At 34.9% G+C, this 27,532-nt stretch overlaps 1 protein-coding gene across 5 annotated transcripts in view; it reads right to left on the bottom strand.

The window, feature by feature from the left end:
• AGMO (alkylglycerol monooxygenase) overlaps nt 1-27,532 on the bottom strand; it is a 171,886-nt gene that overhangs the window by 73,282 nt on the left and 71,072 nt on the right. For all 5 annotated transcript variants that reach the window (XM_015853865.3, XM_085538540.1, XM_085538537.1 and 2 more), the window contains exons 4-10: nt 26,212-26,315; nt 21,012-21,107; nt 11,072-11,138; nt 8,675-8,740; nt 8,483-8,562; nt 7,285-7,419; nt 6,711-6,827 (exon numbers count right to left, since the gene is read on the bottom strand). In XM_015853865.3, coding sequence (XP_015709351.1) covers nt 6,711-6,827; nt 7,285-7,419; nt 8,483-8,562; nt 8,675-8,740; nt 11,072-11,138; nt 21,012-21,107; nt 26,212-26,315 — 665 coding nt within the window. The remainder of the gene's footprint in view (nt 1-6,710; nt 6,828-7,284; nt 7,420-8,482; nt 8,563-8,674; nt 8,741-11,071; nt 11,139-21,011; nt 21,108-26,211; nt 26,316-27,532) is intronic.

The following is a 27,532-nucleotide window of genomic DNA, read 5'->3' as shown; positions in this document are numbered from 1 at the left end:
GCCTTAGCCTATGAGGGCACAATCATCTTTCTAAGTAAAAATCACCTTGGCCTTGTTCAATTTTTTCATTTTATGTTTTTACAGTTGACATCTGTAAATCCCAATTAATACCAAAACATATTTGTGAGAGCAGGCATTCAAATGACATGACAATATAGCTATATTTCAATAAGAAACAAAATAAATAATATTCCCTCATTACAAAATAATGCTTCCAAATCAGGAAAGCTCTTCAACTCATATCATTGACTTCAACCAGACTGAAAACTTTTAAACATTAACATGTGTTTTATTATTTGGACGCAGAGCAGCATAAAGATTTATGTCCTTAATATTTACATCTAAATAATAGAAACAACAATCAGAAAATAAAATTATTTCCATGATGAAGTCTGCTGTTTTTTAATTTATTAAATATTTTTATACTCTAAACAGCTGCCTCTGCAAATCAAATATTTAACCACTTTTCTTGTTCCCTCCCTTGCTTTCTCTCAAATAATTAGCTTTGAAGAGCCCTTATTTTTTTTCTTAAAAATAAAATAAAATAAAAATATAAAAATAATAAATACAATATGAAAGTAGTGCATCTTGCTGACTTACAGGAATTCTTTCTGGTTTGAACAGCAGTAAAGTTTATGAACAGCATTTTGCACCTCAAGATCTCAGGCACTGAAAAATCTATGAATGTCTGCCTTGATTCCAATAAAGCCCACTTTGCAGCAAAGCCCACTTTCCTTCAGCAGTGGCTCCTACCTCGCAAAGAGATCTAAGGTAAGTATCTGTGAGTGTTGGAGGCCACAGGAGAATAATCTCAAGTTTTATAGCTGTGTGAACTTATAGTGCCCATGTTTGCAAAACACATCAAACCACATACTCAGGCTGGGTAGGGTTTTGTTGTTACACTGAAGAATCACAAGCACCTACTTGGATATCCTTAACAAACGAATACTAAACAAAGAAAACAGCATCCCAGCAATGCATGAGCTAAACAGCAGCCTCACTCATTTACAAGCCAGAACACACTTTCTCACAAACGACACCTGACAAACCACGCTGTTGCAAAGATTTATACAAGGATAGATAAAATTCATTACTGGAATGCTACACGTGCAGTCTGTCCCATCCTTCCTTATGGTAAATTTATGAGATCTCAAACTGATGATTAACATAATCATCTACCAAGATGAAGACCTAAGGAAAAGATATCCTACACTATTCTTACATTCTTACACAGAGTATCTGCTACTGGTCACCACAAGAGACAGGATATAGAGCTGACACTGAATCATGGAGAGACTCAGCATTGGGACTCTTGCTTAAGTCAAGAAAGTAACATTGCTCTGATGGGGTTGTCTTTATATAAAGGTTTTTCTCAACTAGGATACATTCTAAAATTTCCAATATAGTTTTACAATATGTCAATAAAAGACAACAAAAGACTTCATTGAAGACACTGAAAGTATTTTTTTTTTTTTAATCACATCAATTTCTAGAATCCAAAAACTGTACAGCAGATTTCCATTGTTGACATGAATCAATTTGTTTTGAAGTGACAAAATTTTTGGACAGAAATTTCTTCATAAAAATCTGGTACAGACTGTATCTGAAGTTAATAAAAAGTAATTCTTAAACTGTTCATCTACCCACAATAAATTCCCACTTGAATTTCCTATTGAAACTGGGTCATTAAAAAATTCAATAATTAAAGCTAAGATAGAAAAGAAAAACATGATTTGGCACACGTATAAGGCAATTCACCCACAGATTTCTTAGAAATACTTTATTATGTTTTTCAATGATAGTTCTTTGTCAGATAAGGGGTTTTCTGGAGAACCGGGACTGTAATTCAAGACTTTCCTCTTTAGATTCTGTCCTCCAGTTTAAAGTGTAGAACTGCACCTTCTTTAAACCCAGCCCTAGCCAGGTTGCTGGTTTTGTTTTGTGTTAGCACTGCAATTGCACAGTTGCCTTAAAAATGTCCTCACACTGGCAGGGCACTGGTTTGAGGAAAAGAATGTAAAGCTTTATTTCTCTGCCAGGTAACAAGAGAATTGAATATCAAGCCTAAATTTTGAACAGTGTTTGCTACTTTACAATATACGGCTAAAATCACAATTTACAGGAAAGGAATGTATCACAAAATACTTTTTTCCTTCATTTGTGTTCCTAGTCATGAGCTGCTTGGAAACTTTTGGTGAAATACATCTTGATGTCATTTGGAAGTAACAGATTTTAGAAAGCCAGAAAAACACAGCATAAATATCAATGTATTAGTTTGCTTTCCCAAATTTCTCCTTACTCTTCCAGTGGCAGCTACATACTTGATTAGTTTATTTATTTTCAAACTTGTATCACCATGTGAAGTGGATGCTGACAGCTGGGGCATCCATTTTCTTTGTATTACTTTACCACAATCAACAAAGTATTCTGGAAGTTATATCACTAAACTAGCTATCATACACTGAATCTACACACCACAAGTTACAGTGTGAAAAGAATGTGCATTTTATACCTTTGTTAGTGCTAGCATCTTCATACCTCTTTAAATTACATGCATGGATATATATATAAAATAAATGAATATTTATGTACTAGATTACTTGCATAAACAGAGAAGCCACAGCAGGATGCTCAGCTGTGAGTCAGTCACAACTTTGCAATGTGGTGATTGGCTATAATTAAACAGAAAAAAATATTTCTGTTGGATTTTCATTTCACTGAAATCTTTTAAAAATATCCTGAGGTCTTAAAAAAAAAGGAGGGCTACAGATTTTTTGGAAGAAGTTTACACTGCTTTGTAATCACTGTTTTTGTTTTGTTGTTTTTTTTTTTGTTTGTTTGTTTTGTTTTGTTTTGTTTTTTTTAATTAGGTAAAAAAAGAAATAATACATTTAGACAAAGGAAATATGCCCTATGTATTTTTAAATGTAAATTGAAAGGTTCCAAATTCCAGATAATTTTTCTTCCTTCTGAAGTATAATACAATGAATTTTCTCATCCTAGGGCATTCGGTGTTTCAACAGAAATGCTAGGAAAGATGTCAGCACATTTCACAATTTGACAGATGCCTTGCTGTCATATATGACCCACTTTTAATATTCGAATGAAGAATGCTAATACAATGCTATGGAATTTGTGTTGCTTGCTGGCTCCGTATGTATTTTATTTTAACTGAGAATTCATGAAAAACTGTAAGTACTTAGCAACATTCCATATAAACTTATATTACTTGTGTTCTCAACTTTCAAGAGACCTATCATATCACCACATACATTTTGTCTAATTAAAAGTGCTCACATATTCATGGCATCATAATCACAGTAAAAGTTACAGTATCTATCAACAACAAAAAGACATTACAAGATGTGTTTAAGGTAGACTTCATTTTGATTTATGTGATACAAGCAGTTCTGGAGCTATGAGACTTTTGCTTTGAATGTACTGCAGTTTTACACTCCTAGCACTCTCTCTGGGACTGATCCAAATCCCATTACTTCAATGATCTAGATGTGTGCAGCTCAGAAATATTTTTTATTCTCTGGATATAGTACAGATTGCTATATAGAAAATAAACACTGTATGCTCTCTCCTGTGGAAAATATATATTTGTTCTTTCTTGTTTTGCTCTTTTCATAAGTTAAATGTAGGTCATTCATACCAAAGGTATATGGTTGCTCTTTGCACATAAGAGAAACTTAACACTTCTACAGGGCGTGAGACCAAACACTGAGCAACTGTAATCACTTGAGAAAAGTAATAGCTGTATGCTGTGTCTTATGGCTATTATGAAATGGAACTTACACCTAAAAATGAGGAAAACAGTTAGCTTTCTCCATTTATGGAGCTATGCCACAGTTATGACATAATTCATAGCCAGACAGAAAGTTCCAGTTGTATCCATAGACATTTTATAATTCAGTGTAGTGGAAAACTGATATTGAAGAGAGATTTTTGCCAAGTAAAGTTATTCATACACAAGCTTCCTTCTCATGACATCTTTCCCACTGTACTGCAGAGTGATGCTGGAACTCTGCCTTGGGACCAGCACTTTCTACACCAACACCGAAGGTTTATGTCCTGAGATGAAGTGCTTCCAGTCCCCTGTGTTCTCATTCTTATCCTTATTACCTCATTACCCCACAGTTTTGTGTAAAGAACTTTCCAGTTGCTTTGTTGCTCATACACGGTAGATGTTCAAGATATTTCCTCTCTGTGATTGCAAGAATTTAATTATTATATGGGGTCTGGGTGCGTTTTTAAACTTGTTAGTAATTCTTGACCAGCTGCTGTTATCAACAGAGAAAATAATTTGAACCATCCATTTTTCCTTCCAAGACCAGAGAAATACAGGAAGATAAAATAAAAAAATATGAGAAATTTCAAAAATGAACTCCTCAGTCCTTGCTGTTAAAAGAAATATTAACAAAAACAAACAAACAAAAACAAAGCAAAACAAAAAATACAACGCCTTATTTGATCCCTGATGAAAACATTACTTTTGCATGTTTGCAGGAATTTAGAAGCATATGCTGAACATTTTTGCAGAGGTTTTTCTCAATATATGAGCATAGCAATCACTGGCAAATATCTTGTACATACGATAGGTATTTATAGAATCACAGAATCATAGAATTGCCCAGGTTGGAAAAGACCTTGAAGATCATCAAGTCTAACTGCAGCCTAACCATAGTACCCTAACTCTAAAAACCCTCTGCTAAATCATATCCCTGAGTACCACATCCAAACAGCTCTTAAACACACCCAGGGATGGCGATTCAACCACCTCCCTGGGGAGCCTATTCCAGTACTTAACTACCCTTTCTGTAATGAAGTGCTTCCTAATATTTAACCTAAACTTGCCCTGGTGCAACTTGAGGCCATTTCCCCTTGTCCTGTCACTTGTCACCAGTGAGAAGAGACTTGCCCCACTCTCACTCTAAGAACCGTTCAGGTACTGGAAGAGGGCGATAAGGTCTCCCCTCAGCCTCCTTTTCCCCAGACTAAACAGCCCCAGCTTCCTTAGCCTCTCCTTGTAGAGTTGATACTCCAAGCCCTTCACGAGCCTAGTTAACCTTCTCTGGACCTGCTCCAGTACCTCCATGTCTTTCCTGAGCTGAGGTGCCCAGCTCATCTTTGAATTAGTTTCCTTTCTTCAGAAATTTCTCAGGATAGACTAAACCTCATATGGTTTTGTGATCTCTAAACTCTCTGCAGTATGACTTTCATAGTAATGATAGTGATGTGTATTGTAACTTGTACTAATCAGAAAAGTAGACCTAAACAGGATGGAGCAGTAGGCCCAGGTAAATCTCAAGTGGTTCAATAAATCCAGTGCAAAGTCTTGCACCAGGGTCATGGCAACCTCAATACAAGCTGAGGGATGTAAGGGTAGAGAAAAACCCAGCCAAAAAGGACTAGAGGGTACTGATGGAAGGCCAGCTGGACATGAATAAGCAATGCGCCCTCACAGTCCAGAAAGACTGTGCATCCTGAGCTGCATCCAAAGAAGTGTAGTCAGCAGGGTGAGGGAAGTGATCCTGCCCCTCCTCTCTGTGCTGGTGAGACCTCACCTGTAGTGCTGCATCCAGATGTGGAGTCCTCAGTACAGGAAAGATTTGGATTTCTTGAAGCACAACCAAAGGGCCAAAGAAATGGCCCAAGGGATAAAACATCTCCCTTAGGAGGACAGGCTGAGAGAGCTGGGCTTCTTCAGCCTGGAGAAGAGAAGGCTCCAGATCTGACAGTGGCCTTTCAGTATCTAAAGAGGGACTATAAGAAAGAAAAGGACAGACTCTTTAGCAGGGTCTGTTGTGACAGGACAAGCGGAAATGGTTTCAGGCCAGAAGAGAGGAGATTTAAAGAGGATGGATGTAAGGAAAGAGTTTTTTATGATAAGGGTAGCGAAGCACTGAAACAGACTATCCAGAGAGGTGGTGGATGCCCCATCCTTGGAGAAATTCAAGGTCAGGCTGGAGAGGGGTCTGAGAAATCTGATCTAGCTGTGGATGCCCTGCTCACTACAGGAAAGCTGGACTAGATGATCTTTAAAGGTCCCTTCCAACTGGAGATTCTATGGTTCTATGATTCCTGAGTTACTTTTCTATTGGAATGCTAAACAAAACACTTTTAAAATGTTTCTCAAAAAAGAGTTTTATTCTATTTGCGTGATGTACTATTCAGAACACATCTAAGCAATAAATAAATAAATAAACAACAACAACAAAGAACAAAAATAAACAAAACAAAAAGAAAACACCAACTTCAAAGACTGGACAAGACTTCTGAAAATTCTGAATTATTTTTGCAATTCTTTATCATCCTTCAAAATTGGCCTCTGAAAATCTGACTGCACTTGACATCTTAAAACGTACACAACCTCAGATCTGAGATAAATTCTTCCTTTAAAAAGGTCCTAAAGCCTGATGTAGATGCTTACTTTTTCTACAAAACATTTATTATTTTTAATTTAATTGCACAAATAATTAATATAGTTACTATTTTAGTATATGTTTTAATATATATTTAATACTATGTAATTACACATATACTTATTTATTATTAGGCCATTACAGAATCTAGTTATTATTTTATATATAATAATATATATTTATATATATGATTATTTACATAGAATGTGAGTCAGGTCCTAGAATTTCCACTTTATGCATTATTATGTAAGTATGTTGTGTGTCATATTATGAATTACTTACAGCCACAGTAGCAAGAAGATCAATATACAACTCCATTATTACAGCAAAATGTATCACTGCATAGCAGTTAAGATAAGCTGGTACACTTGGATTGAAGGGAACTTCATTTCCAGTGACCTATATGAAGCAAAATAGTAACAGCCTTCATCAGTGATCCACTGCAGCCTCTTATTCCTTTGTATACCTCAAAACTATAAACACAAAAAGATTAAGGAACACAGATAATTATACAAAGATAATCTACAATCTTACATACATACTGTCAAGTGTGTATATTTGTGTGTGCATGCACATTCACAGCTGAAAGAAAAAGAGAAACTACCTTAGTATATAGAACTATTTTGAAAATCTCTGTAGGAAATGAATAATGAAAAGATAAACAAAAAGTTATATTTTTCCTTCAAATGAAAAGAAAAACACAAGTAAAACATTCATTTCCTTCAGTCTTTTCTCTTTACGACTGCTAATTTGCTAATTTAAAATAGCATGTGTAGAGTTCTTAACATTGATCCAGTAGCATTAAGAGGTCCAAGTAAATTACACAAAACTGAAAGCCTCTACATGTAATATTTACCGCTGGGATTTCCTCAGGAAGGCCAAGTCTAGGTTTGCCTGGTCCCCAGCCTGGGCCTTTGAATATGACAGAAAGCTTATTGCAGAATCCAGGTGCGGCCCAAAACGTATTCCAAATATGAGCCAAGGGACGTAACTTAAATAAATAAATAAATGAATGAATGAATGAATGAATAAATAAATAAATAAATAAATAAAAGAGCAAGTGATTTTTCATTGTTAGTTAAATGAAATTTAATAAAACATTACATCTTCCTCGTCCTTAGTGTTCAAATAAATTACTTTTTGAAAGTCTGTAAAGAGAATATATTAAAAAGAGATGAAGAGAGAGGTTCAGAAAACCTGACTGAAATAGGCAGGAACCATATCAGGTCCTTGGTTTATAGTCAGGACTATAGTAACTTCTACTCAGAGTAAAATCTCTCTTTCCTATAAGCAGTCCAGAACATTTAACAATATTTTGTATAGCTGCATTTATGATGGCTTTAAACCAGAATTTTGTTATTGGGACTTTGACATGACATGCTCTCATTTCCTAAATTACTCAGTGCTGACTGGAATGTAAATAACAGTACAGACTGTGGCCATCCTTTCAGCTTCCAGCTGAAAGGTAGAATTTCTAATTCTTTGTGATGCCTTCTGGAATGAACAGCCATAAAGAGTCCCCATGAAATAAATCGAGACATCTATACTCCTCAGTTATTGACAATTTTATGGAGAATTTTTTTTATCCAGATTATATGAAGCTTGGACCAAGAAATCCACCAAGAAGAACCGTACTAAGTACTTTTTCTTCTTTTTCCTTTCTTTTCCAAACAGTTTTTGTTGAAAATATGATGGCTGCTATATTACACTGTCAACACAAATCATTATGAAGCATCCTGAAGATCAAACATGCAAAACAGATAAAAAAAAGACATCACACAATGGGATTACTTACAAAATAACAATATTTAGAGAAGACATAAACAACAGATTTTACTTTCTGTCTGTGCTTCTCTACATATTGCTCTGTGTGTCTGTGAATATGTTTAGTGCAGCAATTAGTAATGAAACACTGAAGACACTGTGGATAGTGAATTGACTACGTAGCAATGCAAAGGTAATCCCAGTTATGCCTGAGAGGAGTTTCTTTTAAACAAGCAGTCTTTTTGAATGTTTGTTGAAGATAACAGAATCATTTATACAAAGGATAGCACCTGGAGCCAGATGGGTTCAAATGAATTTACTGGATGTGTTAAGCCATATACAACTTTAGCATCTTCTGCCTCAAATGTTCCTGAAGAAAAAAAGTTGAAATAAATAAATAAATAAATAAATAAAAATATGCACACTTTGTTTGACACGCTAACTAAACATAAGGGAGAACAGCTTGTTTTCGTTATACTTACCAAATATCCTGTCCCAGATAATGAGTGTGCCACCATAATTTTTGTCAATACAGTAAGGATTTCTACCTGTAATAAAAATGATCAATGAGTCAGTGCATATCTAAGAATATATGCAAGTGAGTTATAAAAGGAAATCTTAGCACCAATTCTTAAAAATATTTTTAAGGGGTAAATTAGCAAGTTTGCTAGTGATGCAAACCTGGGAGGAGTGGCAGACACATCAGAAGGCTGTGTGGCCATTTAGTGAGACCTGAGCAGGCAGAGAGTTGGGCCTGGAAGAGGAACCTTACAAGTTTTAGTAATGGAAAATGCATAGTCCTGAACCTGAGGAGGAATAACTGTATGCATCAGCACAGATTAAGGTCTAAGCTGCTGGAAAGAACCTCTGCAGAGAAGGACCTGGGTGTCTTGGTGAACAACAGGTTAGCCATAAGCCAGCAGTATGCCTTTGTGGCCAAGAAAGCCCGCGGTATCCTGGAATGCATTAAAAAGATCCTGGCCAGCTGATCAAGGAGGATGATCCTCCCCCTTTACTCTGCCACATCTGGAGTACTGTGTCCAATTCTGTGCTCTTCAGTTCAAGAAAGACAGGAAAGGGACACAAAGATGATGAGGGACGTGGAACATTTCCCTTAAAAGGAAAAGGTAAGAGGCCTGGGACTGTTCAGCCTGAAGAAGAGAAGAATGAGAGGGGATCTTATCACTGCTCACCAAAAAAAAAGGTAAGTGTCAAGAGGAAGGGGTCAGTCTTTTTTCAGTCACATCCAGTTATGGGACAGGGGGCAATGGGCACAACATGGAATATGGGAAATTCCATATGAACATAAGAAAGAACTTCTTTACTTTGAGGGTGACAGATAACTGAAACAAGATACCCAGAGAGGCAGTGGAGTCTCCTTCTCTGGAGATATTCAAAACATGCCTCAATATTTTCCTGTACAACCTATTTAAGTGAACCTGCTTTAGCAAGGGATTGGACTAGATAATCTCTGGAGGTCCCTTCAAGCTCCCACAATTCTGTAACTCTGAATACTAAGTTAGCTACCTTTTACATATTTACAAAATTTCTTTTTTCTGACAATGCATTTAACTCTCCTCCTACTTGGATTCAAATATACAAATGTAGCATGCTGTACTCAATATTTCTGTGAAATAAAGAATTCAATTGGTGAGTAAATTCACCAAAAATATATTTATGAAGGAAAATAAAGAGTTAAAAAAAAAAAAAATCACGTCATTAATTTTATCTAAGAAAATGCATGTTGAATATATTTATGCATAATCATCTCATTGCTGCCTTTCAGATGTATCTATGTTCTATTGCTATATATCTGATCCTGCCTCTACTATTAAAATCAGGGTGATTTTTCAATCTATTTGCTAGGGAATGCATTGTATATGAAATATCTACCAAACGTTTGAGCAAAATCAAACCATGGAGTTCGTTTGGTTCAACTGTACAACACTCAATTCTGCTCACCTCTGATCAGGATCAGGTTCAGAGGATTAGTCTGGATTTACAGCATAGCAAATAAGAGCAGACTGTTTCCCTCCAGGATTACCAGTACTTGTGCAAATTTTAAGGATTAGATAGTTACAGCACCACAGCCTTTTAAAAAAGTCTACACAGTGCTATAAACACTCTACACATGGAGGATATAATAAATATTAATAACATCCTCCGTACATATGATTCCATTTTAGTCTGTTTCATATTATTTTGCTCCTCCATTCCTACCTCTTGTCTCATTATCTCTGAACTCTAAATGAGCCAATGACATCTATAAACCCCCCTCTTATTCCACAGATATGTTCATGGCATTTTTTATGACTCAGAGGAGTTATTAATGAAATTTAAATATGCAGTACCATCTTAAATTCTTCCGAATACTGATGGAAATTCATATCAGCTGACAAATATATGTGTGAAGTGATATTTTTCAACAATTCAGACAATTGAAACTAAATTCCACAGAAGTGTTTAACAGCTCTACTTCAAAAAGAAAAACGTGTTTTACTGCATATTTAGTGACTGAATTTGAATGCAAGAGCATCTGTTACAAGTTGATAAGATGATTATGTTTTAGCAGTCAGGGAAAGTGAGATATGTTTCTATCATTCTTTATATTTACAAAACTATTTTGTTCAAAATCTTCAAGTTATCTCACATTATCCAGGTTTCATTTCTGCTCAGCAATTAATCTCAAAAGTAAAGAATTAATTATTTTTAAATATTGTTTAATACTATGTTACTTATCACATAACAATGGAGCCATTATTAAAATTGGAATCCTTGTATACTACTAGAATATATTTTTTATTCTTGCTTATTACAGTCCAAATAGTGAATATTAGCAAAAGCCCACTGAGGAATTAGAGGTCATGCTTTTAACTTACCATGATGAACTCTGTGATGACTAGGAGTATTAAGAATCCACTCCAGTGGACCAATGTTAGTGATAACCTTGAAAAGAAATAATGTTTATTTGAATTTGAAAACAGTGTATAAATTCAATAAGAGGAGGGAAAGGAAACAAAAGTCAAAAGGATTTTTATTTCCAGGAGATTTGCCTAAAAAGATGAGAACACTATTCTTTTTTGCTTTAACTTGAGTTCATTAGGAGATTTTTCAAGAAAAAATAAGGGAAATCTAGTAAAATGCAACTTAAAAAGCAAATTTCTTTTTGATTAATCAGCATACTTTCTTCTTTTATTATTAGTTTATGATTCCATACACATCATTCACAATTTTTTATCTGTATCTATTGATATTTCTTGGTGAGCAAGCAGTGTAACTCTAAGATACCAGTAATTTGAATATTCAGCCTAAGCAAGTGGTTGTTCCAGAAACAATCTCTTTCAGTATCTTTGACTGCTTTCTCCTTCTACCAACACCTTTATCTTACCCCAGCAGAAATAAAATAGTAAAATAAACCTACCATTAGAGAACCAATGCAAGTAGAAACTATAATTTTTCTAAATGAGTTTAACTGGATCATTTCTTGAATCTAATTCAGTATGTGGATTACTCAGATTGGTGCATTTGAGAAGAAAGTTGCAGGAACAACTTAGACCAGTGTAAACTCATAGTGATGATGAGACCTACAACTGTTAAACAATAGAGGAAATCCAGCCTTGATCCTCACAATACTAGATAAAAAATGGCATAAAGTGATGATTGCTCTAAACTTACTCTAATGATTCAAGCTTTGTCATAAAATGCTTATGAATTAAGTTCATGAATAAAGCAAATATGAAAATAAAATTAATAAATATTTTTGTTTATTATATTCATCTTTAATAATATGAAAAGAACTTCTGATTTTTAGGTTAGCAGAGCATTTCTGTAAAGGAAGGAGTATAGAAATAATCCAATTCAGATAGAGAGAACTGCAACATCTGGAGCATCTCTCTCAAAAGCACATGCAGACTGGCTGGAAAAGCAGAACACTTGGACAAGTTTTGTTATGTTTTGTTTAACTTAAAAGCCAAGGACAACATAAGTAGGGCCATTTGTATTTCTCAGAACTCACTCAAAATAAGTTCAAGCCTGAAAAGACCACCAAAAGGTGAGAAACAATTCATCATTCATACTAGCTCAATTTCCCTTATCTCTCAAGCAGAAAATCCCACTGTACTAAGCTATGTGAGATGTAACCAGTAAATTGAACTAATGAACTAAATGACTTGGATTGAACTGTAGCCCAGCACCTGAGAGAACAGCTATCTATCTATTAGACCACATCTAATTTTGATCAAAATGGTACAGTATGCTATTTCTAGAAATTTCTGCAATCAATATGCTTAATTCTATACTTTCCGCATTTCTAAAATAGGTAAAACAAACAAACAAACAAACAGACAAAAAACTAAAAATTATTGCCAGTGGAAAACTTTTAGCATTTCACATATTTTATAAACATAAACTTACATGATACCATCAAGAAGGAATACATCACCTCTGTAACGGTGGATTCTGAAGCCTTCTGCAGTAGTACAATTTGAAGGACACTTCAGTTTTGTTGATGTTTTCTACTTTCTGCCACCTTGCCACAGGAGGCAAAACTTATGAGCAGATCCATAAATTGCCAAGGCTAGGATAGTAAGGTTTTTTTTGCTAGGCAAGATTTTACACTCTCTAACCCTGTCATTTGAGGCTAACAAGAGCCTACTGAAATCACAGTGCAAAAACAACAAAAAAAAAAGTACTTTGAAGAAGTTGGCAAGTAACAAAATTTAATGTGGTAGAACAACAGTAAATGTTCAAAAGAATGCCTAGAAAGTTACAGAGATAATCCAGCTACCAATCAGCCTTTCAGCTGTCAACTACCCTCATTGCTGTGGGGCAGATGTCTGTCATTGCGTCCAGACATCTTCCTTGAAGAACACCAAACAATGCTGTAGGTAAATATTTATACTAGCAGTAGCCAGGCACACTATGCAGTTGCAATCAGTCACCAAGATATATATAAACTCCCTATGATATCAGAATAAATCACATATTTTGTGGCTGACAATTGAGATTTTTATTTGAAGAATAATATACTTTCTACTTTTTTTTTCTTTTTTTTTTTTTTTTCCCTAAACTGAAAATTAGTTTCAAAATTAAATTTAAAAATATATAGTAGAAATGCCATGGTCCAATGTCTCTATTGCCTTTACCGCAAACCTTATTTCATTATACTGAAAGAAAAGGATGCTATTTCTGAGTATAAATAATTCTAGTTTATATCATCATCTTGAATTTATCCTGAGAGACAGAAAAGTTACTCCAATTAGCCTTTTCCAAGGTGTTACTCCAATTTTTGTAACAATTGTAACTTTTCCAAAGTTACTCCAATTAGCCTTTTCCACTGCTAAACCTTTTCCAAGAATGATCTTATAATTATATACAAATAATGACCAATATGGCTGGGAGAGGAGGTATTCCTCCATTAGTTTCCTAGATAGAGGTAACTACTTCACTAAATCAAACCAAGTCTCCTATTTTTCATCTCCCAATTAACACCTTGTGTTCACCTAAGCAACTGTATCACTGGCCCACAGTGTCCTGCAGCATTCCAGAAAAACTCTTTTCCTATTTGCTTTGTTTATTGTTTAATATCAAACAGCTACAAAACAATTTTCACCTGACAAAACCTTAAAAATAGATTAGATAAACTACACATGAATTTGCTATATACGTATCTTACGTACATCATTCAGAAAAGACTAGTAAGGTCTTTTCTCAAAATGAGCAGTTTTACCTTTTTTTTTTTTAAAAAAAAAAAAAAAAAAAAAAAAAAAAAAAAAGCAACATATTCCTACATTAATGCATCAAGAATAATACTGCAGAATTACCAGGAGAACACTTGAAGCTGCTTCAAGAGTAGCTTATAAAAAACAAAGCAGGCTATGTGCTTACAAACTTTCCACCAAAATATTCCAGAAGTCAAACCTTCATATAAAACAAGATTCTTTTTTTTTTTTCTTTTTCTTTTTCTATAATAACAGGTCTTATATAAAGATGTTTCCTTTGTGACAGCAATCCCTAGCCTAAAGGAAAAGAACATCATGCAGTCTCTTGCGGCATGTAAGCACGTCCGTTTGCGGTCTCAGAGTTTGTCAGCACCAAGGGAAATCTTTATTGCCTGGTACCTGCACCACTTCAATGTAGTTCTTGTTTAAATAATGAGAAAAAATCGTGACATGAAATCCAAAGGAAACTTTACATCTTGTGTAACAACTCCTCCTGTCACCACTACAACATGAATCTTTGCTTAACTCTGTTTCAACATGAATGTTAGGAAGGAATGTCGACAGAGCAGAGGAGGCAATGTTACAGTAAAAGCACTGCTAAATTAAAAAAAATAAAAATAAAATCTTCTTCAAGTATAAGAAAAGCTGTTTGTATCAGAGCATGACTTTCAATTGCATAGTGCTAAAGATCTGCAGGACAGAAGAAGGTAAATTCATCCCTGGAGCATCATTAAAGAGTACGCTTAACTTAACTCTGGGGTTTCAGCTAGACTAGTTGGTAGTAGAACAGGCATTACAACTGATTTCTTCATCAAAAGTAAGATAAGATTTTTATTCCTGATATATAAATCTGAACTTCAGACAGTTTGGTGGGGAAATTTAAATATAAGACTTTAATTACATTCCCAATAGAGCTGTTGTGTTAATTCAGGACAACACACCCATGTATTTATACAGATGGCCCTGGTGATCATGTTTGCCATGTGAATTCTCTACAGGGAGGCTAGGGAAAGGCAGATCTCCTAGGATACAGGCTTGTCTGCCCAGTTTCACACTTTGAAATCCTCAGCAAACCCTGATTTATATACCACCAACTGTTTTCCTATCTGATTAGGCAGTTTTCTATTCCAGTTAGCATGTAAAATGGATGTAGCCAAATTTCCACACTGAGGAACGAAAAAACAATATTTATAGTTTAGAAATAAAATAAAGCCAAAGGAATCATGTCTGTTGGGATCATAAAGAGTTTAATGGGGGTTGGGGTGGGGGGTGAATTTCTGACAAATCTGGATTGTAGGAATGGGAGGTGAAAGCCTAGTTTTAAAGGATAGTCAAGTTTAGGGTATGTTTATATAATAAACACACAGACTTAAGAAATGTGTTTATAATAAATTATCTTGAAGGCAGACAGTTGTCACTTCTTGTTGGTTTATGCTTTAACCAGAAGGTAAGGTTTGAATCAAACAGACATCTGACATGAATATTTCAGCTACCACTTTCATCAAGTGAATGCAACATTTGAGTGTTTTATTTTGTTTTTTAAATTTTTGTACGTTCTAATTAAGCCTTCTAGTAGAAAGATATGCAAATGTTGGATCTGTCAATCAAGTTGTCCACTACAATGAAAGAAAACCATAATTAACTTACTGTTTTAATTGCAATATTACAAATAGCAGAGCACAATGGAAGTAACTCTTCCAGTCATATATCAAGTTGAGCACTTTAAACAAACTCCAGGAGAAAAATTGCTATACAATTTCAGTACTTTTTTAATCAGCTTGACAAATACATGCTGGTGACTGTGGAGAAAAAAGCAAAGCAATAAATCATGTGCCAGCGCTGAAACAAACCAAATATATTAAACTGTAGCTCTTCACTGTACCTCTTTAAAATGACAAAAATATAGTCATCATCATGCACTTAGGTTTTTTCAATAAATAAATGCCTTTCAAATATTATTTTGGTTTTGAAGCCATCACCAATTAAAATTACTCAGTGAGTACATCTATGAGCAAAATCCAAGATTATTAAATGTAACTTTATTCAAATGTAGAAATATATAGTTTTGTTTGTTTTGCTTTGTTTTGGTGTTTTTTTTTTTAGTGGAATTTGTTTTCCTTAATTTATCTTCACAGTAATTTAGTATTCATTCATTACTTTATTAACTGCAATTGATAAATAGGTTGCTTAGATTGTTCTGCAGAATGCAAAAAGTTTTGTATTCTATCTCTAATTATCCCATTTCACATGCACCTTGATAATTCTCCTCAGATAGAATAGACATTGATGACATAAATAAAAATTTTGAAATAACTTTTTTGGTTTTAGGGTTTCTAGAGGTACATTGATAAAACACAACACCGCCAGATTAAACATTTCATAGCTGTATCTTGCAAGAATAGTCTTTAATGCAAGGAGCAGAAGTCAACACTCTAACTTGAGGGCTAAATTGTTAGGATGACAAATCAAGTTTCTGCTTATATTCTTGTCCATACTCTTTTCATTTCTGGTCTCACTAGTGATCCAGCTCCAGAAAGGGATGAGAAGGGTTCCTGTGTTGGATATTGCCCATCCATCACAGACTTCCAAAATAAATTCATTACTGAGTAGGCAGTTTTTGAATGAAAATGATCTCAGCTGCTGAGCTGCATGGTAAACTGCAGAATGTATTAAGCAAGCTCAGGGAACTACTCAGCCCATTTAAATGATTCAGATATTATTAAGTCCTTCTCTATTCATCAGCTTAGCTGAAAGAGAAGCTAGATAAGAAGCATTTAAGTTACCATAGAATGGCTTAGGTTTGAAAAGACCTTAGAGACCATCTAGTTCCAAACACTGATGCTGTAGAGAGGGTTGCCAACCATCAGGCTGCCGACAGCCCTATCCAGCCTGGACTCAAACAACATGGGTTGTTTCTGGCACCCCAGTTCAATCACTAAGAGTTATCAGGTAGAAAACTGAATATCAGACTAAGAGAAGGAACTACTTACAGTACAATAAATTAAGCACAAATGTATACCTTTGCAAACTCATAGCATTATTATTTTTTAAACCTATCAGGGGATCATCTCTATTTTGTGCACTAGTAAATAATTTAGTTTATTTCCAAAATCTTCCTCCCATTGAACAAAACAACCCCCCAAAACAACAACGACAACAACAAAACGCATCCATTTCCCAGTGCAAATACTCGAACACACAGTAAACCACTACTTTTGCTGAAATGCTTTTTTAATACAAAATCTCATTTTCAGTTTTAAGATACAGATTGTTAAGCTGCTTTAAAACTACTAGACTACTGAAAATATTTTAAATAACCCTTTTTTACACTTGTTTATACTTGTTTGCATCTGCATTCCTTTCTGTTTATTTAAAAGAGACTGGAGCACACTATGTGCAAAATGTTGGAAAAAGAAAATGCGAAAATAAAATATGGAAGAAAATAAAGGACCAGTCTCACTTGTTTGGTCCTGAATATAGAATATAATAACTGTGTACAGAATAGCAGCATCCCTAAATGGCTTATGTTGGAAGTGACCATAAAGCCAACCCAGTTCCAACCAGCCCCCTGCCTGGGCAGAGTTGCCAGCCACCAGGCCAAGCTACCCAAGCTACTCAACCGAGCTTTGAACATCACCACCCTCTAAGTAAAAATATCTAATCAAAACTTTCTTTTAGTTAAGAACATTGCTCTTTACCCCCTTGAATATCTTATCTGTTGTCTAATGCTGTCACTAATTTACCACATTGTCCTGAAGAATTTATAATTCTTCTAACTGCCACCCACTGGACATTTGTCTCAAATAGTTACTTCTTAAAGAGTTGTCTGTGTCCACTAGATCTTAAAGAACAGATCTTGATATTGATTTGGTATTCACAAGCATATTGTTGCTTAAAATAACTATGCGTATTATTAATTTTACTTTGTTCTTTAACATTCTTGTTAAATTTCCTCATTGAATTTGTGCCTGCATTTCAAAATCCACTGAAGATTGTTTATAAATACTCTGTCTTCCTAGGTAAGAAATGATGGACTTAAAGACTTCAGGACTAAGACACAATAATTCACCCTTACTGTCAGCTGATATGCTTTGCATGGCAGAAACAGAATCCCCCCCCAATGAAAGAGTAAAGTCTCCACAATTTCTGTCTTTGAATTTTTTTATTTATTTATTTTTTAATTGAAGAAAACAGAGCATAAGTCAAATCTAAAGAAAGTCAAGCTTCAACCTATGCTCAGTATAGAAGCATCCTACTGAAATCATGCTCTCTTTGCTTTTTTTTTGTGTCTCGTGGTTGTGAATTTGGGGGTGGAGGTGGCAATAAATATGGCATACATGGCATACTTCTGCAGCGAGTTTCAGACCAACTGAATCAGTGTTTTCTGACATAAACACATACGTTTAGGACTATGTCTAGAGTAATTTCAATTCCCTTTTGCCAGCCTACATAAGGTGCTGCTAAATTGTTTCTCAGTCCTTTCCTGCCTGTTCTCAGCAATGTTATTCCCTGATAATTGGAATGCATCACCTTCATCTGCTTTGATGATGCAGGAAGAGTTAAACAAGGGGAAAAAAGATGCTTTAACAAATCTGACTTCTATGAGTATGGTAAAAGGCATAGATTACAATCTCTTTCCCCAGATTAGAAAATTTAACAGAAACTAATGCATATCAAAGATCAAACAGGCAAGCAATAATTTGCCTACACAGTTATTACCAACAGAGATTGACTCAGTTGATATTTTACTAATACAATCTGACATCTCATAAAAATTACAGCTAAACCAACAGAAACTCATTTCTGTTTCTTCACAGGTGTCTATCAGGTTATAAACACACCTAACTTATTGGTTGTTATAAATGCATAACGGAAGGATATAGTTTAATATAAGCCATAGACCTTCGAAATCACCTGTGAAAATAAACAGAAATGGACTATTTCTGTCTGTCAGTAACAATCCTGAAACATTTTGTGGCTTTTGAAAAGTTAGATTTTAAAAGGACAAAAGCTAGCTAATACCAACTATTTATTTAAGCAACAAAAACATCCCAAACTGAAATTTGGACTTAAATAAAATTCCTTCCCTTAGATGCAAACTTTCATATACTTTTTAAGACTCTTAAAAGTCAGGAAAATATCTTTTAGGGGAAAACAAACAAACAAACAAACAAAAAAAAAAAAACAGGGAAAATCTCTAAATAGCTAAATTGTAAGAGTTATCACAAAACAAACCACATTGAGTGTAATAGTTAAAAATCAGTTTAACTTCATCAAAAATACTTGTTAGTTTAAACCTCCATGCTCCATGTCTACAATAACTGCTGCTATTTCATGTCCTTTATGTTCTCTTGTCTACTAGGTCCTTACCCTTGAGAGAAGAATAGGGTGTAATCCTATTTCTATTTTGACATTGTTTTTGACCTTAAAGCATGGCTTCAACATATTTCAACTGATTTTATTCGCATTGCAATTTCAATAATATCAACACTACGAATGTCTCTTTAGTAAACAAAAATCTATGATTGGATCAACTGGATATGTATAAAAGATCCACTGTTTTCCTACTGACACACTAATTTAGCAGTAAGAAGGGCTTATCTTTTCATCAAGAGTGAAATAGTGAGTGTTTAGACTACTGTCTAAACTTAGCTCATACAATATGAAAACTGCTTTAGAGTCTAATAAAGGATTTCAGACTTTAGAAGGATATAGGTGATTCATAAGCCTCTGAATTTCACTTTAGATGTACACTGTGGCACCAGTGCTGGGACTCATGACTTACTGCTAAACACCAGAGACATCTCTGAGCCAAGGAACAAATAGCTTCAGACAGAAGAGAACAGCTAAATGAGGCACATGATATTTTTCTTAGGAATAAAACACCTAAAAACCAATTTGGAAATCCCAAGTTATGGTCAAAGAAACTGCTACCATTCAGCTCAGAGTATTTATTTGCTATAATTTCAAACTGTTGGAACATACTTGCTCAAAACATTCTGACAACATTAACTTGAGTTTATTGCAGTTCTGGTGAAGTTTTTTACATTTTATTGTAAATCTTTGCTATTCACATGATGTTGCAGAACTTGAGACATGTATTAATTTGTTTAGAAATTTGTCCAGAAGAACTGAAATGTCAGTAACAAAAGCTTGCTACTGGGCTACTGTAAATAGTTTCTTTTTAACAGTTGTGTTGTTTTGTTATATATACCATACATATACATATATATAGTTAGGCAAACACACAGAAAAGATAAAATAAAAACAAGAATTTAGCCAACATAATCACCTAGAATAGCAAATAAATAGAACAAAATTGTTTTCCAAATAAATTGTCCTCTAGATGGCATAATGGAGGAAAAAAAGGTATTTGAATCATCAGAGTAAAAAGGATTAAAAGTATCACGGAGTAAGGTAAGCAGAGGCTACTGACATAATATGCAAAAAAATAGTGCTCAGGAGAAGGCAGAAGTTCAGCTACTTGAGAAATGTGGGAAACTACTTAATAATTGCAGTCTGTTATTACTTTTATGAGTAATTAAAATAGATTTTGCGTATGCATTCACAAAACAAATATACAGGTACAGACATAAACAAATAGCCATCAGGAATCTAAATTTTTTCATCCAAGAAGTACATGCATTAAGATGGAAATAATATCTGACTTGCAACTCTGAACAATCTTTAAGCGCTATTTTTTGGACACTTTTCCCTATAATATTTATCTTAGAAATGAAATCAGATGCAGTTATCCACCAGAAATTTTTAATACGCTGCAAAATAGGAAAAAAATACATTAAAATAAAAAAATAAAAAATAAAAAAAATTGATTCCCTACAGTTTCTACAGTTCCTTTTTTTTTTTTCCTTTTTTTTTTTTTTTTTTTTTTTAAATCTAATTGGGACCAACTGGCCTCATTGCTTCTTATAAACTTAGCAATATATATTCAGAAAAAGGAATAAAAATGAACAGATGTTTCTCCTTAAAGAAGTCAGACAAAGATTTTTCTTACACAATAAATCAGCTGCTAGTGGATTTCCAGGACACTGCTCCAGGCTAACTGTTTAGGCATGGCTTAAAAAAAACGGGGGTTTACCTCTGTATGTATCCAAAACTGGTAAAGTAGATTAAATTGCAGATGAACAGCAAACACTGATGGTGGAATAAAAAGAGCCATGGGCAAGTTGAACATCTGGAAAATGAAGAAAAATTATACACTTATCACTCTAAAATTGTGATGATATACTGAAGTACTATCTCAGGAGCTCAAAGCACTGCACAAGATATTTCTATCTTAAAATGCCTCTATAATGTAGACATTAGATAGAATAGATACTGATTATTATATTGCTACTAGACATGGAATAGTGAGTGAGATATAAATTGCTGTGAAAGTCATTTGTCAAAAGTAATAAAGTAAGCAAGCAGTAAAATCAAGAATTCAGAAATCCTGAGACAACACATTTGTTCTCTGAGCTATACAAAGTAGACAGCAACATATCCTTGACATGAAGGCTTTACTTTTAGGGAATAACTATCACAGAGTAAGCAAGGTGTGAATTTACAGCACTGTACCTTTTCCATCCCCTATGCAAGCACCAGAAGGGTAAGGCAGTTTACTCCAATTTCAGAACTGATTACAAATTCTTACCCTAACTTGCTCACAACATATCCCTTGAAACCAGGATATCTCTGGATTACAAAGATGGGCTGGCACAGCAGTAGTTTCAGCAAACTATCTCCCTAGAAAACATGATTGGTTCTTATAAACAGAGAAAAGTCTCAGTAACTTCAAAATCAACTGCTCAACTGGCTGAGCAATAAGACTTCCAATGCTTTGACATGTAAAAGTTACCTTTTTTTCTTCCCCCTTTTGCTTGACATTCCATTACACTGGCTGAATTAAGAAGTTAATTCTTCCCTAAACAGATTCAAATTCCTTTTCTACTTCTCACAAAATAAAGTCTTTAAATATCAGAGAAAGCAATTTGATAGCCATGATAGGCCTCCTGAGCCAGAAATTCCTCAAGCATAGGTCTGCAGAAAAACAATGCATAGTATTATCAATGATATTCCTCCTGTTACTGTCAAGAGGTCTACCCAGTAGGTAGGACATCAAGCTGGGGATGTGAAACAAATGCATGTGACTGACATAAAAGTCACCACAGTGTTACAAGCCAGTGGATAACTCTAGCTTGGTCTGCTGGCTTCAACACTGGAAAGAAACCACTAAATCACAGGAACTTCAGCATTACCTGCAAGGGCTGGGACAGCTGTGATTTCAAAAGCTGCGTTCAAAGACTTCATGGATCACAGCTGCCCCACAAACTATACATACACTGTTCCTGTTTAAGTGCCTTGGAAGTTGTTTTTCAAGATGTAAAGGAATTCAAAGTTAGTGGAAGGACTGCACTGAGCTTCTGGAGTTTACAGAACATCAATTATCTAGCTTTAATCAGTCCTTGAAGACTGAAGTGTTTGTGCAATAGTTTTGAAACCAAAAGAAGAGAAAAAATATATTGAGAAGTTGTACTTTACACATTTAATTCCTAATAATCACTCAATCTCAGTAAACTCACACAAATTCATAGCTACTTTTACTAAAGGTGGGAGCTAGAAAATGTCATCATGGAGGTGAAGCATTTAGGCATGAAATTTTGAGGTGGGTAGGAGGCATCTTTTATAGTTAAACACTTAGAGCAGATCAGACTGCCACCAACCTGGACTCCCTTAGTACTCAATTACTAAAAGTGCAGTAAACTCCAAGAAAAGAGACTGGGAGATATTTGTCTCATGATAGCCAGAGAGCTGGCATGTTTTTTCTCAAAATCTTACAGTGAAGCCAAGGAAGGACTAGGACACATGGCCAGTAAAGTTACTGCAATTTTCTCTTATTATTGATTGTACCTGTCTAATAGCATGATAAGAGCAGGAAAATTTTTAAAATAAGAACAGAGAGGAAGTTGATTGAAAAAAAGAAAAGAAAAAAAACAGATGGTTTTCGGATTATTCATGGAAGTGATTGCAGGATTTAAAACAGAGTTAGAGATAATACACTTTTCCCCTAAAAGTAGCAGATGCAATTTGGTGGTATTTACAGGTAACTCAGTAGGTAAGGAAGGATCATCTTCATTATACAGAAAGGATGTGAAAGATTATTTCTGAAACCTTAAGCCATACAAAGAGATTAAATACTCTTATATAAAAAAACATAAAAAAATAAGTCTCCCATTTGTGGTTGCACTGCAACAAGATCAACATCAAAACGAAAAGCAGAATCATTTGATAGCTTTTGACTGGAAATACCAATTCACCAAATCCAAACATTTTCTGGGAACGTACCAGCTTTCACCAATCTACTGAAGAAAAGCTTTCCTGGCTCAGAGATGGAATTTCTGTTCAAAACTGCAGAAAAATGTTTGTCACACTCAAATCTTTTCCCATGTGTGAATTCAGCAACAGAAATTGAGAGAGAGCCACAGTGAGTGATAACCTGGTGGGAAAGGCACTCGCTGAGGAAGTGGAGAGGGATTCATGCATCACAGCTGTGTGTCAACAATTAAGGCACTGGCCTTTCTGGAACTGTGTATGTCCACCACATTGCTGAATGCTCTCTGAATTGGGCATGCTCTATCTTTCTGTCTAATTTTAAGTAAAAACTTATAAATGTTTCCACAAAGAAATGGAAATATGTGAGTATCCTGAAGTTTAGCAGAAGGGCAGTGTTTCCTGAACAAGGGCCAGCACCGAGCCTATCTCTCTCCAAGCCCTGTCTCTGGGGCTAGCTACTGATCTTCTCAGCAAAAATCAGAGGGACTATGGGGCACAGAAATGCTGCAGTGCTCTGCAGGGAAACTACCCACAGCTCGCTAACTAGTTCACATGGAATATACTTTTGTGAGGATTCATCAGGAAATGGAGATTCTGTGCTGGAACAAAGAGTTACCTGTTTCCCTTCTAAAATAATATACAGGCATTTCCACCACTTTTAAAGCAGCAGGTAGAATTCAAACCTTTACATCTAAATTAACTCAATAGCTTTAGATAAATTTGAAATTAAGTCTTACTCTTGAAAAAAGTTAAAAACTGGTTCTCAAAGAATTAAGCCACATCTATTCATGGTGCATATGGTGCATTCTCCTTTCACAACTGCACTTTTACTAAGCATTTTATCAGTTGCAAAAAAATGTATACAACATTATCTTGCTGATATCTTCTTAAAATTAACATACATTCTTTCCATCTTCTTCACTGCAGATAAGCTTCAAAATTACTTCTCAGTCTAAAAGTAGGTCTGCTTCTCCACAGCCTCTCCACTGGATGAATGGAAATGCATTGTGTGGAAGTGATTTGAAGCAAAATTCAGTTTCAAGGTCAGTACAGCTCACACTATTGATTGTACTTAAAGCACATTTTTCTTTTTCATTTCACCTCTTTTCAATCAGCCCAAGCACAACCCACACAGATCGATATGCTGATTTATTTATCATACAGTTTTTAACTTAAAACACATACAGATCTGGCAACAGAAAAGTCTCACAATCCCACAACATCCACCGCAACTTTCACACAGCACCCACAAAACTAGATGGAAACTGCATTCAACAGTACCATTTTAGTGACATCAGACCACTCTCAAAGATTAACTAAAGATTTCACTGAGTTTCAGCTTCTAAGCAGATACATCCATGGGGTTCTGGGAAAGTCTGTCAGTTCAAAAATAATAGAAGTGCAAGAATTAGCAGCAATTGTGTTCATGCACATTAAGGCTTTGGAGAAAGAAAATCATCCCACCTCTCAAAAGTTCTGGGGGGAGGAAAATCCTCATATTTACATCAAGAAAACACTTTGGTTAATATCAAACATTTGGTTGAAAAAACATGGCACACAAGTGGATTTCTACACTGTTTTCCCTTTGCTCAAAGCAAATCAATGTTAAATGAGCATGTAATTTGCCCAGTGATACCAGTGTGGTCCTGAGGATCATCTCCAGGACCTAAGAAAACCAGACATGTTGGCCTCCCTGAATATTTTGTGCTCTCAGAGGCATCATCCTCAGAACCAAGCAAGCAGACAAAGTGCTCATACACACACCCATGTGTACACACACAGGCTTTTTGTCTCTTTTGAATTATTGTTTTTGTTAAGCATTTGAACATATGGTCCCAATGGGTATATGTTCAAAGGTTAAATCTTTAACATGGCCATATTTATACAGGAAGCAGAGCTGTGACAGAGATATTTCCACTATTGTTCATTATGGCCATTTAAAGTTGAGGCACTGCTGCTTACATCAGATGACTATTTTATGAATAAAATTAAGAATTTATAGGAAAGAATTTAAGAGAAATCTCAGAAATAGTATCCCTTTCTCAAGTTCCTGAAAAACCTGGATTTTTTTCTTTTTTTGGAACCTGCTGCTTTAACTAATCTCATGTTATGCTTTTGACAAAGTCATGAACAGCAGGCTAAATCCACGTTCAGTTATGCGAGCATAAATCCAGTTGTTCATAGAATAGTCAGAGAGAAGCCAGAGGTCTGTGAGTTTCTTCCACCCACGTGTATTACACCTCACTGGAGCAGAGCTTTTATTCATTTTATATATATGCATTATATATATACATATATATATGCATATAAAAATATATTTAAAATTACTTTAATATCTAATGCAGATATTTCAAATTCTGAAGTTATAATATCAAAAAAGGAAAGAAACAAAAATGAATGTATCTGAAAATATGTTTTTAAATCTGTAAATGAGTAATAATCTTATTTTCTATTTGATGTGCGCACAGCTCAGTGTTTTTTTCTGAAACAAAACTAGGGAAAAGTGGTGGCATACTTCTTTGACTTACTTAAGCACTGACACATATGTCATTAGCAGAAACAAATAAATCTGCTTACATGTCCAAAGTAATCTTTACTTGTTTTTTCTCCACTCCCTTCAGCTACAAAGACAAATTTTTGAGTAGTTATATTATACTCTGAACTTTTCCTGTACTTATGCATGAATAACTAAATAGAAAGCTATGCTCTTTTACTTGGGAAATTATGAATATATTTAAAATAATTAACCTTCTTAATTACTTTATCTTTTTGCAAGTTTGCTTTAAAATCATCAATGAATGTACTTTTAAAGTTGATGACTTTCAGATTCTTCAGTTTCATCTCCTCTGCTTTTCAGAGCCAAATATCTTAAATAATTAATGTTTTCCTTTGAAAGGAAATAAATATTGCATTTTCACTTCCACTAAATCATGACGATATTATTTGTCAAATCTTGTGTAACTTACCCAGGAGGTGTATCTCTGCAGAAAGGATTGTCTCAGGGCTGTGAACAAGTTGTAATCTTCAGAACTATGATGTACCTGGTGCGCTGCCCACAGTATATTAACCTCTGCAAAACAGATAATTTCTAATGACGCATGTGCCAGTGAATAAAGTAACTCTTGTTTCTCTTGGCCTTTTTTTCTTCAGCTAAATAAAACTAATCCTCCAATTTACACATTTTATTGTAACATAGTGTAACATGCCATAGCAGGTAACAAAAACTATTGTCCAGAGCTGAGTTTCGGTAGGATGGGTTAAATGTCAATAAGCAGATACAAGTCAGTGTAACTTTTGTGTCAATGAGAGTGAGAGACTATAGTAGGAACTAATGTCATCACTGGAGGGACAGCAAGAGATATGAGAAGAGAGCTTAACAGTTAGAAAGCCTGAGCTAAGTCTCCTGATAACATGTGATTCATTAGGAGCTCTGTGGGGTTAACAGGGACAAGGACTGACTGTGTCTTAAAGCTTTCATTGTTTAGTGAAGTTATAATTCAACACTAGAAGGAGACACAAAATGTTCCAGAAATCTTATGCTTCATATTTAAACAACTTAGCCAGCATCTGCTGTTATTCTTATGCTTTTCTGGAGCATGTAAATCCACTTGTACCACAGACCACAAAACACCATTGCCTGCCCACTCTTTTTACACAAATGGAAAAACAAATGGTTTCTTGCTGGAAAGTGTTGGAAATTCTGGAATCAGTCAAAAGACAGCAGTTGTTCTCTTGTGTTACAATTCAAAAAAGTTTCTGGAATAAGGACAAAACCAGTGTCCTGTGTTTTTTGTTTGTTTGTTTTTGTTTTTGTTTTTTTTTCTGAAAGTGTGACACCTCTGTTGTACTACAGTGAAGAGGAATATTTCAAAATCCTCTTTGCATTTCAAGGCATTTTCTTACTTAGTGCAAATTTGTATGCTCTCTTCACAATGAACACTGATATCTAAACAGTCTTAAGTGGGAGGCTATCAAACAGAAAAGAAAGCCAGAAATACTCATGGCAATCAGATACAAAGATACAAAGAAAGAAGAAGACCTTAATCACAACAAAATGAGAAAGTGGGTGGCTAATGTAGATCAAATAATGCCTATTTAGCACAAAAACTAACTCAGAGTCATATACATCCCAAGGGATTAAGCATACTCACATCCTCAGCAGATTACACAATTTACAAGTTAACTAGCTCTCCATCAGCTGTGTGGCACCCAAGATATCAGAGAAGTGCCACTGGCAGATATTATAATACCATTTGATCTTATAATGTGTATTTAAAAAATTATCTA

Source organism: Coturnix japonica, chromosome 2, assembly GCF_054131305.1.
Source record: "Coturnix japonica strain WE chromosome 2, WE-NBRP24, whole genome shotgun sequence".
Classification (NCBI taxonomy): Eukaryota; Metazoa; Chordata; class Aves; order Galliformes; family Phasianidae; genus Coturnix; species Coturnix japonica.
The sequence above is the reverse complement of the archived record's forward strand: the minus strand, read 5'-3'. Positions and strand labels throughout refer to the sequence as shown.